The sequence below is a fragment of the Acartia tonsa genome, chromosome 6 (genome assembly GCF_053477335.1).
Source record: "Acartia tonsa isolate MP-2025a chromosome 6, ASM5347733v1, whole genome shotgun sequence".
Taxonomy (NCBI): Eukaryota; Metazoa; Arthropoda; class Copepoda; order Calanoida; family Acartiidae; genus Acartia; species Acartia tonsa.
In genome coordinates, this window is record NC_137265.1 from 49,740,216 (window position 1) to 49,759,920 (window position 19,705).

The window sequence follows — 19,705 nt, forward strand, 5'->3', positions numbered from 1 at the left end:
TCAGCCCACAGGAAGCTCAAGCTAAGCTGATAGCTTTTAAGGGAACCAAAGCCATGTCATTCCCTAAGCTTGTCAGTACCATTCAGAATCTTGCCAGCAGAGCCGCTGTTCACTATACAGACAAGAAGGAACGACAGAATGTATTCAACATAACTGCAGTGGAGGCACTCAAACGTAGCTTACCAACAAATAGCCGCAATATAGCATCTGAAAACCATCACAATCTCAGACATGATCTTGGAAGATCCCCTACATATCATGAGTTGACCGCTTCCATGTATCCTAGAACTGAAGACCTAGATCTGGACCTACAGCAGAATGGTGTATCAGCCAGTTACAATGGAGATTTGTCGCTTCATAAAAAGACAAACAACACCAACTACTCACATGACAGGGATACAAGAATGAATAGAGACAAACAGCCTGCTAAAGTTGTCGCTACGTCAAGCTATTATAAAAGGCCAACAGTTAGAGAAGTTACTGCTAAACCAGCCTATCCTAAAACCTACAACAGAGAAAACAGGGATAACAGAGATAGACAACCACAAAAGAACACCAAACAAGATTATCATATCTCCTATGGTTCATCCAATAAGCGCTATTGCGGTGCATGTGGTCAAAATACCCACAAAATATCAGATGGATGCAGACTACTGTGCGATGACCAAGGACGACAATATCAAACAGCACTAACATCCGGATACTGCCCAAGCTGTCACAAGAAGTATGGCAAAGACCTATACCACGCTCAACACCTATGCCCTGGACGACCAGCGATGATGGAACTGTACCATAGTGGTAAAGTAAGACCTGGTGGTGTGTTTAAACAGGCATATGAAGAATGGGTTGAGGCCAAAGCCAATGGACAATCCAAAGAGCGTGGCAGAACAAGTAGGGTTAACGCTATCACCGTTCGAATGGATCCTAATGACCCCAAGATTTTAGCGGTAGATAGTTCTGCAGCTATCATGGATGAAAACAGGAAAATGTACCTGAACTGCTCCGGCTGTATGTCAAATGGAAACTACGATGTATACATGACAGCTTTGTTTGACTCAGCAGCAGACAGAAATATCATGTCAACCAGCTATTTTGGTATGTTATTTGGAGTACAACAGAATGAGGTTAAGAACCATCTGGAAAAGAGTGACATGGTTCTTGTCAGCTATTCTGGACACAAAATCCCAGTAGCTGGAGAAATAACTCTCATGATTCGCCTCACACAGTTCTCAGGCATCTATAGACCAGTACCATTTATGATTGTACCTGAGGAACACAAGAATGTCACACCTATGATCATCGGAATGAATGGCATTAGAGATCTCCAATTAGGGTTGACTTTCGTTGCGGACAACCACCCGCCAGCACCATATCTATACTCTATGTTCCATCCTGGGAGAGTACTAGATAGCCTGTTCTGTTCTGATTATGAGTTACAACTCTGCACAGGGACAATTGACAAAATTGACTCTAATGAAACTCAGACTATAGAAATGAACATCAACCATTTCTTCAACTTGGCTCCTGGAACAAAAGTCATTCTCAGCGATGACCACATTGCCAATGATAGAAATGGAGGAATTAATTAAAATTCAACCTGGACAAACGCAACTGACTGTCAACAACCGAGGACAACTTAGTGGAAGAGCAATGATAACAAATGTCACTGAACACGCAATCACTAACACTGTTATCACCGGATACTTGGAACCAAGCAACCAATTTGTAGTCAAGGAGATCACCACAGACTTTGATTTTACGCAATCATTCCTACACAATGTATCTGTGACAACTGAGCTAGATGAGATTGTACAAGCCCTGGAGCAACACGCAGAGAAAGCTACGGCTCCAGCCATCAATCAGATCTCACTAGACACCAAAAACAACTCAGTTCAACTCTTATAGCTACCAAAATACAGCGCCATCAATCTGGTAGAGCGATCTTTTCCTTTAGCTGATGGATATATACCGAATCCTACAGCTATAAACAATGACACTCCAGTACCAGGAGTAGCCTTATCTGACTACCGTTCTAATATTGATGAAATTCTAACTACACCAGATCCTGAAAAGAATAAACTCTTTGAAAATAGTGATGACGTTATTGAACTTGGCTTAAAACATATAGCTGAATCTGATAACCTCATGGACTATGTAACAGAACCTACTGGCTATAGTGTGCCAAAGGACCAGTTTGTTAAACCAGAGGATCTTGTGGTGCTGTCAGACTATCCACCAGAGGTAAGACATTATATAGAAGACATATTCCTAAAATCTTACCCCGATATCATATCTACACACTCTACTGATAGAGGTAACATGAGTAAATATCTGGGCAATTATACAATTAGACTAAAACCTGGTCAAACTTTACCCCAGCATAAGAAATTATATTATTTATCACCCGTAGAGAAAATGCAAATGCAATCTATCTTAGAGTTTTTGTTAAAGAATGGCACCATTGAAAGAGCTAATTTGGATGGGGATTCCTATAACAACTATGCAAGCCCAGCTTATCTGATTCCAAAGTCGGATCAGGGGAGCTGCCCTCGTTTAATTGTAAATTTTCAACAATTGAATCCTTGTCTGCAGTCTGAACCTGCACTGCTACCCACAGCAGAAAATTTGATTCAGTCACTAAGGGATAAATTTGTGCATAGTAGTAGTGACATGGCTAACGCTTTTCATAGTATAACGCTAGAACCTTCTTGCAGAGACCTAACATTGTTTGCAACCCCATTAGGAGCTTTTAGACACGCATCCTTACCAACTGGCATTAAGACTTCGCCTGAAAGTCTATCACGTTTTATGGAAAAGATATTACACTGGGAATTGGTTTATGATGATAATGGTAATGTTGTAATGGACGGTGATTTAGCCAAAATGGTATACTCACCTATCCCAGAAGTCCAACACATTTATGATGATTTCATTGTCTCAACTGAACTAGCTAAAACTAGATCAGAATCATTGAATATACATTTTAAGATTTTGAAGAAAGTTATGGGGAGAATACACACGCATAAAGGAAAGATTAGTTTAAAGAAATCACAACTTTTTAAAAGTAGGGTAAATTTCTTTGGATTCTTCATTTCACATAACTATTGCTGTGTAGATCAAAGGCGAGTACAAAAACTTCTAAATATTCCCATGCCTACTGATATTACTATAATGAGATCTTTTATGGGAGTATTGCAAAGTATGCATAAACATTTAAAGGGCGAATATAGGTTGGATATGATATGAGCTTATATCAAAGGTGCAAGTATATACATTATGAATAACTCAAGCAAATAAAGATATTCCATTGGATAAGGCCGTTATAGCTAAAAACCTAGCCAACTGGGCTAATTTGTGACGTCAGAGGAGTGGTTCCCTAACATATTCAAATACCAATATTCACAACAGGATGCGTGTAGAGTTTGCCTAAATACTGTTGTTATTTTGCAGTACAAATAAATGAGAAAAAGGTTTCGGGAATTAATCAGGGGTAAATATACCCTCCTTCTACCTTTATACAAAATATATAAAGTAAAATATTTAAAAGTTAAAAAAACATTAAATAATGTAAAAAATAAAATAAAAATAATCAATAAAATTTTCTTGGAGGAAGAATGATTTCAAATCCCTGTTTTTTTTGTGGCCGTGTGTGTGTGTTGAAAATGCGTAATTAAGGGTTGTTTACATCATCATGAATTAATCAAAGATCTCTGTACAGAAAATAAACTTTAAGACGTATTATTTACCCTAGTCAATAGTCCTGACGCCCTTCTACGCAAATTATTTTTATGCTTTTTAAAAATGAAATAAAATAGTATTTAATCTAAAATAATAAACATTTAAATTATCTTTTAAGGTGCGTGCCAATGTAATAGTCAATCAAACTTAAGCAAAATAGTCAAAAAAAAGTCTTGTAAAGGGCTAAAATAAACGATTTTGTCGGCAATCTCATTTATTATATGTTCAATTGAATCAGAAAATTGCAAAATCTACTTAAGGATTTTTTTGAATTTTTAAATTTGGCATAGATATTCTAAAAGTATGTAATGGCACCTTTGATATAAGCTCATATCATATTGAACCTATATTCGCCCTTTAAGATTTGATATTATGGCTCCTACACATATTCTAACTTCACTTACATCTACTAGATTAGGTAAAACTTTTGTCCCAACTCCAGAACAAAGACAAGCATTCGAAGACATTAAGAAAGCATTAGCTTCAGGACCAATTTTTAGCAAATTAGTTAACTTATCGGCACCTAAGATTATCTTGTCAGATGCAGCCGGCACCTCAACTGGCTCATACTCAGCAGTCTTAGCGCAAATAGTGACACCAGAATTACAGGCTAAAACCCTACCCCCTGGGCTAAACTTCGATGATCCTGTACACCATGTTATTTATGATAACAGATTACCAATTTTACCCCTACCTTTGCAGATTGAAGGTGAAAACATTAAGGATTATGCTAAGCGTATGTCTGAAGATGGACCGCCCGAATTTGAATATTTGGCTAGTAAAACTTTGGGCTATCCTGAAGACGCTGTACACAATAGTCTTGACACGTATGGTCCCTCAGATGTCAAAACTTTATTTTAGTGTTTGGCCAAAATGACTTAGCAATTGTATCTGTAAGTACGTCTAATAACACCCTATGCTATTTTTAAAATCCTAGAAAATTTTTTTTGCAAGAAAATTGCATAAATTTGCAACCTTTTTAGAACCACTACATAACTCGAGTTTTAAAACTTTTTATATAAAATCCTTTTTACAAAAAATATCAATAATTACTTAAAATTAAACCTGAAAGAAAAGAAATCTCATTACACGTGTTAATTTGCATGTTTTAGGTCTTTTTTTGAGGAAAGTATAACTTCCACATTTTTGACAATAATTATATTTTTTAACATTTCAAAGTAAAATATAATAAAACTTAAACGATTTTTCTTGAATTATCAGTTGAAAATTTCATTAAACATGTAATTTAAGTGATGAAAATTTAATAAAATCATTTTTTGAATGTTTAGAATTACCAATTTTCTACATTTAAAACAAACTGTTAACAAAATTTAAAATCATTCTAATATATAACTTTAAAAATCAATAACATTTTATAAAATGATGTTTTAAAAAATAAATCATTAAAAGGTATTAAAATGCATTTTAAGTTGCTTAAAATTATAACGAGAATATCTTTTTACACTTTATTCTTTGTAATAGAGATTAATCGTAATTTGCTGAAAATGAAACATTTAATAAACTAATTGAATCTTTTTGTGACCATATTTAAAATTTTTAATTTTTACACTAAGGTGTTTTTTAATAAAAATCTTTGTTAATTTCTGTTTTACGACAAAAAAAGAAAGGGACTTTTTTACTATTTCTAGGTTATCTTATGCAATTTAAACTATATAATATGAAATAAATTTTAATTGTCTTTCTTTTGAGCCACAAAATACTGTAAAATGTAACATATATGCAAAAATAACAATTTTTTTAATGAATATTATAATATCCTTATATGACATTGCGTCAGAGCTTATTCTTTAGATCATATGTTCATGAAAAGTAGCCATAACTTGGAGGGTTGCACTATTTGTTAGAATATTAAATAAACTTGAATGGTAAAAATATTAGCATATCCTTTGTTAATTCAAATGCTTTAGGTATATTATTCGGAAAGTTAGTTAAAAAAGAGAGCATTTGCTGTGTATACTGTTGAAAGACTTTCAATAATGTGAATTACAAAGCAATCCTAAAAGATCGGGCCGTAGGCAAGTCTTGGTCGATTGGGGGTTACGGGGGTTTTCTGATAGCAATTTGCGTTATTGGTATACAAGGTAAAAAAACAACATTTTAAAGAAATTCTTTAAATAAAACCCAACGTGTATTGGCAGTACAAACATCTTCATGCTAGCAGACATATGTTTATCAAAATTAAAGAAAAGTATTTCCACAAGAAAAATTATTCAGGTTTCTACTTTATAATTTTAAATATTTTTTTTCTGATAAAATGTTTGACATATATCATATAATCATTTACCAAAAAAAATATTTTGATAATTTAGATTTCAGAGAATATGAAAACCCTCAAAAACTAAGACGACATTTTGCATCTTCTGCTATGACATTTAAGAAAAAAAATTTAAAAATCAAAATTTAGTATGAAAACTATTTTTATCGATTTTTCTGAAGGTATTATCGTATTCTATGGGTTTTTCATTATCATTTACTTATATCGAAAGTGCCAAACATTGTACCCTAACTTATTCATTTAATAAAAAACCAGCCGTGTTGGGATATCTTTACAATTGCTTTTGGAACTAAATAAAGTTCAAACACCTTTGACCACCATCCTGCAAAGAGCATCAAAAATTATACGTTCTACGATGTTGAGACAAAAGTATATTCAATTTGTATTTAATAATGATAGGGATAAATTCTTAGAATTTATTCGCAAACTAGAGCATGGATATGTATATCTAGATCCACAACAACTCATATTTGAAGCTCTTAGTGTAGCTATGTACCGTCCTGTGATAGTTATCACAAATATAGAGGGTGCCAAACCTGTCACTCAACACTGTTCAGACAAAACAAAACCCCCTTTTGTATTTTTACTATATGGACACAAGGAGCAACACATAGTAAGACCCGCAATGGTTTCATCAACCAATAGCTTTAATTTAAAATCTTTAGCGTCTATGTTTGAAATTATCGCATACACCTCAAAGAAAATTACCGTTGCTGAGTCAAGATTACATATCATAGACATTGAAATCCTAGGAATTATTTATGCAGCAAACTCGTTTAGAACTCTAATAGGTCCAAGCTGTGAATGTACTTTGTTAACAGATGCAAAGTGTGCTTATTATCTCTTCAATCCTAAAGCATTAACAGCCGTTAATAAATTGAAGAGGTGGAATACCACTCTGTTAACTCTAATACCAAAGCTAACAATGTCTTTCTTAAGAGGAGAGGACAATTTGGCAGATTTCTTAACAAGGGCATATAAGGCTACTTTACCAAGCATCAAAAAGGTAGCCCTACCTAAATTTGTTAAATCTGGGTTTGAAGATAACTTACCCCAATATAAAGTTTGGACTATTGAAGAATGGACACAGTTCATTATGGATAACCCCGACTATTTGGGTTATGATGAACAACCCCCACAGCCAAAGCAACAAAAACCCAAAATCACCATAAATTCACTTGCCGCAGAACATAAAGTTATAGGCAAAGTACTAAGACCTTTGGAAATCCTAAAAGAAAGGATTAGCATAGAAAATATAATTGCAAACCAAAAAGAGGAATACTCTGATATTTACACACGTTGTCTAACCTCTAAATCAAATACCTACACTTATAAAAGACAGAACTACGAACTTAAAGACACGATTCTGTTTACAAAAATAAAAGGAGGTTTAAAGGTTTATCTCCCAACCAAACTATTACCAGTATTAGTATGCTATACTCATCTTTTGTTAGTACATAGTGGAGAAATTAAAATGCTTTTGAACATGCAAAATTTCTTCCACCCTAACCTTAAGAAATATGTTAGAAATTACACTAGATCTTGTTTAAATTGTCAACTTCAAAATTCATCTACAAAACTAGAACAAGTAGGAACTTATAGTACAATTTCAAGACCTTTTGAATGTGTAAGTATTGACTATATACAATCCTTACCCCCCTATCGTAGTTATAATCATATCCTCACTATAGTCTGCCAACTAACAGGAATGATTCTTGCATATCCCATGAAATCACTCACATCCCGTGAATTTATAGACAAATTCATGTTTTATTTCTATCCTAATTTCTCCCCCAGACAAATATTGTGTGACAATGCAAAATCATTTTTAGAAAAGCAAAATTTGATATTCTTTGCTTCTATTGGCATCCGAGTTTTGTATTCTACTGCGTACTTTTCACCCTCTAAAGGATTGGTGGAAGCTAGCAACAAAGTAATAAAATGGCCAATCATTAAAATTTTAGCGCAAGACTCAACAACCTCATGGTTATATCTACTACCGTTAATAGTCCGACAATATAATTGCACTAAAATACCAAAAACTGGATTTTCACCCATGGAATTATTATTCGGGACACGTAGCTCCCTGTCTAAATTGTTCTTTGGAGCAATAAAACCGGATGAATATCACCCTGAAATAGCACGCACAGAAGCTTATGTGCAAGACCTCTCAGACGGTATACAAGAAAACTTGGACATTTCAGCAAAAGCTATTGAAAAGGGAAGGGAGGCAAGACTAAATTATATTAATAAAACCCGCATACACAAACAATTTGATATAGGAGATCTTGTCTTGGTTAGAAATAACACTATTACACCTGGTGTTAACCCAAATCTTACTCCTATCTATCATATTTCACCCTATAGAGTTTTGGATGTAAGCCCTAACAGTTGCAAGCTTGAAAGAATTTCTGACAAGAGAACTGAAATATTTAAATACTCTTTCAACGAAATCAAAAAGTTCAAGCCAATTGACGAACATTTTGACACCCTCCCAGAGGAAATAAAAGGAATTATTACAAAGCCTTATAATAAACTCACAAATCAAGAGATAGCCACATTAGTTAAAAATGACACACTTCCGCTTATATTCCCGGTTAATTCAAAGGATCCACAACCAGGAATACGCGCACACTCACCCTTAGAAACACGAAAACAAGCGTCACAAAATAAGAAACCATTAGACTCTGATTCGGACATAGAGGACTCAAGTGCCGATGAGGACATGACACTAGATTCCGTATTTATTACCGGAGGTCGACGACTTAGGAAAATAAATGATAGACATGTCAGATTTCGGAATGGCACAAGTTCACAACCATAACTTACATTTCCATTTACCCTGTAAACTTGTGAACAATATGATAATATGTTATTCTAATCTGATAACTAAGTTATCATATTCATGTAAATTTTCCCACTCAAGGTTATATATCCAGTGGTAAAATATACATCTTTTCTCTTCAGCAGGGGAGACCAACTATATGCAATATACGTCGACTAAAAAGTCGATCCCTTCAAAAACACTTACATAAAAAAAATTGCATATAGAGAGTTTTGATTCTGTATAGGCAAACAGAGTCAAACGATTGATACAGATTGTACAAAAATACGAATGTTACGAATGTTAAATACGCACCCTGACATATACACAAAAACTATTTAAAACATTTAATACAAATTGTATAAAGTATACAAACATAGCAGTACTAGTAGGCAACCTATATATATACGCCTTGAATTGTGATGAGTTGATTAGTTATTAGAAACTATAACCACTCTACATACAAAAAATATGTCAAAAACTTTAATTATAACTTCGGACAGGAAACGCCCACTCAGAATTTTAGTAGTAGTGAACAATAACGATAACTTAAATTTTATCCTGAAATTGAGTCAGTTTACTATAACATATCCACAAGTGAGGAAATCACCAACCTTGTGAATTACTACAGTTATCACATAACACGTAAGTCTTAACAGAATATTTTACAAAAGTTATAAAATGCAAACTAGATTCCGAAAGCCTATGCCTAGATCACAACGAATTCTACATGAGACCTTCGCGAACCTAGTAGAATATTGTTATAACTTGCTTACGATGATTAAAGAAATGTTATCGTTTAAAATTAGTTGTGGAATCAGCCAACCTAGTCGTATTGTACGATACTTGCATTGTCGTATACTTAGAAACACTTATAGAGACGCATACAACCGTTTGGTTATACGGTATAGACAGCAAGAGTATAGAAGCCGACAGACTATAACAGACGAATTACGGGCAGTAGCACGCCAAATAGAGAATCTGAGAGACACAGTCCTCCTCATCTCTGGACATTGTACTCTCCCCACTATCCACGAAGAGTAAACTAGATTAAAACTGATTCTTATAAACTGACTTCTAAACAATGACGTACGGACGTATCCTAACGATATAAAAGTTTTGCATATGATAAAACCTCTTGTACATATGTGTATTGATGTAAAATACTTATATTCTCATATATCTCTATGTAATTATTGAAAACGATAGGAAATTAATCGCATAAGTCATAGTTGAGATATCAAAAAGAACATAGCAAGAAATTTTGTTATTTATAAAAGTTATCATAAACCAAGTGAATGTAAGCTAGACTAAGCACCTTGTAATAATAAACTTTAATTATATATCTAACTAAATTAAGGAACAGACAGTAATACTTATAGAGTAGCTACGTAAACGGGAGTTGTACACAACAAATACTAAATTAGTAAATAACAGTGTATATGCTACTTAAAATCTCTATATTTATTTTAACAAAAGTAAATAATCTTTAGAAAAGGTATAAAATTTTTGACAAATATTTTTCTTTGGTGAAAATATAAAATTAAATCAATTTTGAAAACAGAACATAAATTTTTATTTTTACAGTATTTGAAAAACATTATGATAGTAAGAAGTTTTTCTGACAATTTAACATCTTAGTTAATATAATTTGGACATAAGCTGTATATTGGCACATAATAAAACTTCGAGATTGCTAATACTATTAATTGAACGCTAAATGTTGAATTTTGTACATATATAAAAGGCACATAGCCTAACAACAAGCCAACGTGAGCCAAACATTTAACTCTACTTGTTGGAAAATAAGACTTAGGTTTAAATTTAAAGGGACATAAGAACATTTTACCTTGAAACATTAAGCTTTATGACTATTGTATTGAAATTTAAAAGGGAAACGCTATTTATTCTAAGCCTTACTAATTAAATAAAGCTTCCTTAATGAGATCATCCAATCAATGATATTACTTTAACTACTTGAATCACAAACAGTCTTTACATGAGTTTTCTTAAAAATACTTGAATAAGCGTATGTAAATAACTTTGTCTAACGTCAGTCTTTCGGTCTACTTAGATATTGGTTACAAAAAAAAAAATATATATATGCTATTTACAAGTCCTCTCTATATCACAGCACAATTAAAATTCACGATTAATGCACAGGGATGGATATAAATGAAATTTAGAGAAAAGTTACTGAAGTGCGAGTCCGATTAAATATCTATATATACATAACCCTTACAAGCTAACAAGAATGAATAAACTGTGACATAAGGCTGTAATTACAGTTGTTAACATACTATTGAGAAAAGAAAAAGATTAGTTCGCTTACGAAGAAAGTAATTAAGATTGAATGAAGTTTTAAATTATGGGCATAAAGAAAATACAACCTTATAATCATTTCCTTACATACTAAATATCCTTACAGACTAAACATGTATATACATAACATAATGGCAGAAGTATAAATTAATATTTGGTTTTGTACAGTATAAAAAGTCATAATGTCCAATAACAAAAGTCTTTACTTCATAGTGATTACTATTTTTGACTAGTTACATAAAAATTAGAAAATCTGTAAATTTAGTCACATGTTGTCTAAAACTGGTCATTGTCTTAAAATTTGTATGTCATATTTCAACCAAGCTAACAGCGCCACTTTACGGCGTACGTTTAGGGAACATGGGACCCCGACGTCGAGGGACTCCCTCAACGCCGGAATCCTCTGTCCTGTTATTATCTGAGGAACGCGTAGCTGAATTGAAGCTACTCTCCGCTGATGTTATCTCTTCCAAGATGGCAGGAGTTGGAGTACGCATGGAGCGGCGCAGACGTTCCAAACTGAGAACTCGTAGTGGAGTGGGGTACTCGATTTCATCACTCACCGCATTAAATCTAATGGGCGGGAGATCGGCGTCCTCGATATCGTCAACCAGTGGGACTAAACTGGCCGCATCCTAAAATTAAGAAAAGGGGTATTATTAGACAATCATTTTAATAAATGTTCACAAGAAAATGTATCAACACTTATCCATACATGTTTGCGAGTCAATTTTTTTATACATCACTAATACTTTATCCAGAATCTTAATATTAACTATTAGGAAGGAACTACACCATAGTTAAAGTAAAATTATTGTCTAAAAGCATAGCTACCTGAGCTAAACAGCCTAGTCTAAGTAACGTAATTTTTTCAACAAAGAAATATTATAAGAGCTTATCAAACTTACCACAGACAAATCAGCTGCAGATGGAGATTCAATGCGACTAAGGCACATAATAGAGCTCAAGGAAGAGCTGTCGCTGGATCCCTCAGCTGTCCTCTCAGAACTGACCCGATTACACCTCCCCATAGTGGTGTAGAACTGCGTCAGGGGGATTGAGTTGGTCGCCTAAAATATAATAGATTTTATTAGTTTAATCGCAACACCAACAAAGAATCTAGGAAAATCAGGAAATGAGAATGCCTAAAATCCTGTAAAGCTATATGATTAGGTAGCGATTCAACCCACTTTATAATAGAATTAAAATCTTAGATCGGTTCAAAAATGCTTATGCAACCATACATTTTAAGATTAATATTCTACCAATACAAGTACTTTAGTTGCAAATACCTCTAGATACGTGTACAAATGTACAGCCTCTTTCTGAAAATTAATAGAAAACTAAAGCATGGATACTTACATGTAGACGCTCTGTTTGATCAAAGATCAACGGACGGAAGCCAGGACTTCCCGACGGGGTGTCCAATCCCGCAGGCACATTACTTCCAGTAACTCGATCCTCAGTGGCAGACAGGCGGTGTACAGCAAACAGCCCAACTCTGGATCTCACTTCGGCTGGAGTCGATGGACTAGCAGAGGGAGCCTAAAACAAAAAGGAAACATTAAAGTCTTGATCTAACACTTAAAATCCCAATGAGAAACGTGCGGCACGAGCAAACTCTCAACCTTCCCAGAGGGAAATAATATTAGGTTGCTAATTAAGATTTTAGTAAATGTTAACTGGTATCTCAATTTATTTGCGGTAATCAAGCGGATTTCTCTGGTGACATAAAACGACGACAAACGGTGAGCGATATATATGGAAGAGCCGAAAGTCAACGTTGAGGAAGTGAGAATAGGACAGAACAACCCTGCAACATCATGATGCTTTATTAGACAAAACGGGTGGCTAGAAAAAAAATATATATACAAAACAGAAAAGAAATATACAACAGAAGAAATCTCACCTGTGTATCTGACAGAATATCATCCATCACAGAGGACGCGGCTTCATACATGCCTGTATCCGACGGCTCCACAGTTGGCGACGTAACTCCAGATCTAGTCCTGTTGGTCCTGTTACCGCAGTGAAGAAGCTCAATGGTCCTGACGCCTATATTACGGAGGCGCGTACATACATCTCTTATCCAGCGAGCCAGCGACCTGTCTGAGGTGTTGTCTAAACGTGTTAGAGTCTCAAGCCCTACAGCACCGAAGAAGACCACTATGAGAGCACATGAAAACAAGCCTAAACCCAACAACATGTTAATTAAGCCATCCATGTTGAGTGCGTCCAGACTCGTCTTCTGGTCTCTCCTCAACTCGGCAGACCCAGAATCACCTCCGGCAACATCGTCACCAATGTCACCGCAGGAGTTCTGCATCACCGAATTGAGGAGAGACCAGATGATTTGTATTGTTCTACTAAGCATCAGTGAGAGATGCTCGTTGCCAAACATCTCCCCTTGATCCCTTTCGGACTCTACAGTATCAAAAGTACTTGTACTCCCATAGTCATCGACGTCAGCAAGGCTTGGCATCCCAGACGCGTCGCTGTACACTGAACTCGAGTCGTCTAAGGAGGTTTCGAGAAGCGAGGAATTGGCAAGAGTGGCCGCAGCCGCTCTCATCGATTCCTCGAATCTTTCCTTAATATTCTGATGCGCGTCGAGGCTGTCAGGAATATACATTATGAGCGGATGTAAATTTAAAATAGAGGACTAGTGATTCTGAAAGGCAATATAGTAACGTTAATCTTATGAAAAAGACTGTACACACGAATATTTCTTTTTGTATTTTAAGCAACTATGGTTGAGCTTCCTAACCATTAAAACTTTGATTTATCATCTAAAAGTAAAATTCTTTAAGTTAAAGAATATGTAATTAATCTTACATGATTCAACGCTTAAAAATAGCTATCGTTAAGCTATCCAAACATTAAAACTTTGTTTTATCAAGATTCAATTAAGTTAAAGAATATGTAATTAATCTTACATGATTCAACGCTTAAAAATAGCTATCGCTGAGCTATCAAAAACATCTTCATTATGATGTATCAAGCAATTAAAACTTATGTACTAGCTAAATCTGAATATTTTCAATGACGTTTTAAAAGCACTTTCGATAAAGCTAGCTAAATATAATTTTTATAAGCAACCTTTTTAACATAAATATGGTTGAGTTACTCGCAACGTAAATAACCAATCAATTAGCGTCATTATAATTGAATTAAGTAAAAAGAAAATCTTATTTTTAAACCTATAGTAAAATTGTTTTAAAAGATTTCAGTCAAGATTTAATGAATTATGATTATAAAAAGGGACGCTGTAATCAAATGTTACAACGAATAAAAAAAATGATGGAACATATCTGTATCAATATAAGTTTTGCTTACGATGAACGAATTTAACTTTTGCAGACGGAAAACGTAAACAAAACGAGGTACGTCAATTTACCTGATGATTCAGATATGTCCTACCAAAACTACAAATATTATATAAAACAAAATTGTCATAGATTGAAGATATACCCATATTGCTTCTAACCCACTTTCGATCAAAAATATAGTGATAAAGGCCTTATCGACGAAGAAAATAAGATTCTTGAGTCTTAAATAGAGGCTAACGAATGCAGTAATGGGCATATCAACAATCTATAACATAAAAACATTCATATAAAACAAACTGGTTACTATATTTTATCACTTTTATATAAATTCTCTTAGAATTTAGCGGTAAAATTAAACACTCGAACGCAAGCTCCGCTCGCAAAGACAATTATTAATGAAATGAGCATAATTACTGGGCCGCCAGCTTTTTATAACCTCGCTCAAATCCAACCCCTATCACTTTTGACCGCCCAAACATAAACAAAGGGTTGACAACTTATTGTCACGTAAAATTTAATTACGGACGTCGAACGATATATTTTGTAGATATTAAGTCTAAAAGGTATACTTGACAAGCGGTGTAATGTAAGACATTAGTCTTTAAAATGATTAAAATTTATTCGTGTTAAAAAAATAAAATAAATACAGCTAATGCCAACAATGGTATAAACCATATGTACATATACAAAACATACAAACAAGGGTTACCAACTATTGTTAGTAAAATCTTATATTTATACATATATACGAGTAATGTAACCAAAGAAATTAATACGATATGTAAATACTAATTGTACTTATACATCTTTATATAAAATATTGTTTAAATTTAGGAAACAGTTATATTTAACAGAAATAGAGATAACTAATCAATCCATTATAGGTCTATCTGTAACGAAAAGAATTTCTATAATATCCCAGGGATAAAATGATTAATAAAAGATTTTTAAAATTTCTTTTGTTTAGATTACCATAGCCAGGATACCCCAAGGAACCGGTTGGAGCACGCGCACTAACTCTTTTTAGGATCTACCATGGACCAGCCTGGAGATAACCTAGATGATCATGGAGTATTGGAGCCCTACCACCACCCTACCTTGGACGGATTGCGGTTGTGTTCCTGTCAACACCTTGACACTATAGACGAGAACAACAACATTATCACCACACCAGAGTACGATGGATTCTCAGAGAACCTGTCCATCACCATCAGGAATTTCTTGTTAAATACAGCCCTGAATACCAGAGAAGATAGTAGAGTGGAGACCGGTAGTGACATCAGCTCCAGCAGCACACTATCCCTCTCTACAAATGACCTCAACCAACTCTACTATGACCTGGAAAATCACTCAATCACCTTGGACGAGAATGGTAACGAGGTAGCACAAGTGGATGCCCTTGGCTACATATCTACCTCACCCCCAACCTCAACCTACACTTCGAAAGAGAGCATTTCACCACCTAGTTCATCATCAGAAGAAGCTGAACTATCCAGAACAACCAACGCAAAAACATTTATTGATGTGACAATGTTAGATAAAACTAAACCCCTCAAGAAAAGAATGTATTCTATTTGGGAGGTTTATCATCTTGTATACCCAGCTATGAAAATACGCAAAGCTTACTTTCTTAATGGAAAGCGTATTTAGCTTAGCTTGGAATACATTTATAGTTTATTATATATGCCTATATACTGGGACTACTAAATTTTTTCTTTTTCTCTTTTTTCTTTTTTAACAACTTACCCCCATTGGAGATGCGACCCTCAATTTTCAAATTCTTTGAACGTACATATGAGACTTTTACAGAAATGCTTCGCATCCACAACTATCTATCTATGCTTGATATAAAGTCAACACTTTATAGAGCATATTATGAATACTTGATTGACACGTGCCCTGCAATTATCTAGTAGCACTCAGGGGCAAGACACAATTACTTTAGCTAGGCCCAAGGCATTATTTGTATCAATTTATGCATTCATAGGCCTATCTTTACCTATATGACACCATATATGGGTAACGCTAGCCTATTCATGGTAATCTGTATGTGATTTGCTAATAGTATATGTTTATTAAAGATATTATGTTTATAGTTAATGTAATCATATAAACAACCAGTACATATATGTATGCCTACAACCATGCCTGATTTACGTCACATATTAACACACAGATATTTAATTGCACAGACAAACACTAAAATCCTGGTCCAGAGCTAATGTTATAGCATGTACCTCTTGAATTTATTCAGTTATTTATTAACTCTCCTACCATCAACTTCTCTTTCTGGCTTTAAAAGGTAATGACTTAGTTGTTTGGCATGCATTGTAGTTTAAATTTAGGCCCCTTAGTACTTAGCATGAATTGAGCTCAGGCCTTATGTTAGAACTCTAACACTTAGCACAATTCACTGCTTGGGACTTAGGGCACATTTCTGTCCTACTCTACTTATAACTTTAACACTTATCCTGTAAATATTTTCATACTTAACTTATGCACTTGTAATATAAATACACTTTATAAAAAACATTTTCCTTCCTTAATACTTAATATACTTATATAATTCTGATCGAATATCAAAACCAACCATTTATTCTTAGGTTAAAGCAACATAATACTTCGCGTGGGTCTTTTGTTGAGCTTCCACCAGCTCAACCAAATTCGTATTATACTTGTGGGAATAGAGGGTTAAGCATTCTAAACAAACGAACCGACGATGAGAATGTCTATGTGTATTGCATTAAAATTAGGTTTTAGTAGTACTCATAGAAGAGCGGTCTCCATACCTAAATATGGACAAACGCCCCATTCGCACACACAATTTCATAACAAGTTATTGGTCACCACAGTATTCCAAATCCTTTTAAATCTTAATCGAAATCTATTTACAATAAAAGGCTGGAGGAAGGGGAAATTTGTCTGTCTTCTGGTACCCAAAGTTTTATAAACAAGATTTTCTTAATCGTTGGATTTAAAACTTTGGATACTTCTAATAAATTTTTAGTTGTTTCCAAACTTTTATACCATTGAATTCTAAACTACAGAAAGGATAATTTTGTTTCTCTAATGGGGGATGTACGTACAATGTCCATTAGTTTAGCTTCATTGTCTCCCAGATTGAAAATGAGTACGTGACGAGGTTTCGTGATGTTGGCCATATATTTTGTTATTTAAAAAATCACAAAACCTCTCACAATTAAAATAATCAACAATCCGTCATTTTGTTACATACAAATATTATTATTAAAAACTATTCTTCAGTATGGCTTCATAATCGATTAATATCCGCTGAATTATATGAAAAACCATGTATAGCATCGTATTATAGACAATTTCCCACGAATAGTAAAACAAAATCATGAATTTAATAACAGTTTTTTTAGTAAGAGCCTACAAAAAAAATTCTCGTATTCATTTGAAACCGATTATTATCCGGTGGATTAAAACCGGTTCTCATCCATATGAAAAAATTATGTCTAGCAACGTATCATATTCAGTTTTCTACGACTATAAAAATGCTTTAATCTTATTATTGTACTTTTTTATCCACGGAAAGCTGTTTATAATACGATGCGAGAAATACCTATTATAACATTTTCTTTTAATATCCGCGGAATGCTGTCTATAAAACTATTTTAAACTTTTCTACCATCAAAGGGACGAAAAAATAATAACATTTCGCTTAAATAACTTCACAAAAATTTTACATGAGTTTTGTTCTTTCATTGAGCATGTTTTGAGTATGATGTGTATGAAATTAAAAATGACACGTCAAAAAAAAGCTAGCTGACTTTTTGCAGTGAAAATTTTCTACATTTTTGACACGTTCTTATGTTAATCTCTTCATAAAGGATATCTCTGATCGTTAATGTTGATAAAATCGTCCAATTGTTTTAAACCTTTAATGAAGATTCTTGTTACAATAACTATAATAATCCAAAAAGGTTAATAAATCGAAATCGCTAACGGAAGGTCTATTTTTGAAGCATAATGTATAAAAATGTTAAAAATCCTAAAATATGATTAAGTATCTTGTATTTTGATAAATCTCATTACAGAATAATACATAATATTATGATTTTATTTGTTCAAATAATTCTGTTTTGACAAATTGTTAATCGTAGTCTGTCTGATTCGCGATGGTTAAACTTTGCTTTAATGTATGTTGTCATCCTTGTTTTCTCATATTATGAGCTAATTTTCCCATATCATATTAATATAAAATAAATTGCACATAATATAACAAAATTATTCTCATATATGAAACATTTAATTCAAACAGGGATCCTAAGGGATAAGACAATGTACATTCCTTGATTTTGTTGAGGCAACATCTATAAAAGCGAAGCTCTAAAATGGTAGGACATACGAACATTATCATTTGTAGAGTGTCAGAACTGAATAATCAGAATAGTCGAACAAAATTTTAGGTAAATTTTGTTGAAAAACTGCTTAAATACAGGATAATGTTTAAGGACATACTTACATTTTTATGATTTAATTATAAAAATGCTTCGCTTGTCCTGGGTATCAGTATTCCAAAAATTAGACCAATCGAATATTCATATCACATAAAAATTTGATGTCTAAAAAGTTCAAAATTAACATGTTTAAAATGGACGTACGGACATTATGGTAACGATTATAGAGTTGCTACGCTTTCTAAATCGTACCTTATTACTACAGGAATCACCATGCAAAGTTTGAAATCGATAGGACAATTCTAACATGCCTAAATTAATTTGTCTGCACAAAAGATCGCAAGAACGACGAAATTCAACTATTTAGAAAAAGTGTGAGGGGGATAGAATAACCTCCTAGAAGAAATGGCTGGCATAGTCCCTTTCGTGGCAACGCCCCTTAAGGAGCGATTCTTCGAATTTTCACAGTAGCTTTTTTCCTATTTCTTGCCCCTGAGGGGAGCTCTAACCCTACGGGGCCAATTGTCTAACCCAATACCTGACCTAAACTAACGTATCAAAAGTTATTTTGAAAATACGAACAATCGCCCCTTAAGCATTACCACGGAAGGGACTATACTATATATAAGCTTTTTACTTTCAACATTACAAGTAGAAAAATCACGGAACCTTTCCAAAAAAACTTTTTAGTTCGATCACCATTTTTAAAGAGAAAAATATTGTTTATTTCATAATTAAAAATAAAACTTCCAAAAATTAGAATTGACAAAAT

The 19,705-nt window shown here is 33.8% G+C and overlaps 1 protein-coding gene across 1 annotated transcript; it reads right to left on the bottom strand.

Annotated features, from left to right (window-relative positions):
* Positions 1-12,488: 12,488 nt before the first annotated feature.
* On the bottom strand, positions 12,489-13,812 carry LOC145323143 (uncharacterized). The gene is made up of 2 exons (XM_080165534.1): positions 13,090-13,812; positions 12,489-12,725 (listed from the first exon to the last, which is right to left on the bottom strand). The coding sequence occupies exons 1-2, from the start codon at positions 13,810-13,812 to the stop codon at positions 12,513-12,515; spliced, it is 936 nt and encodes a 311-aa protein (XP_080021660.1). The 3' UTR covers positions 12,489-12,512.
* Between the last annotated feature and the right edge of the window lie 5,893 nt (positions 13,813-19,705).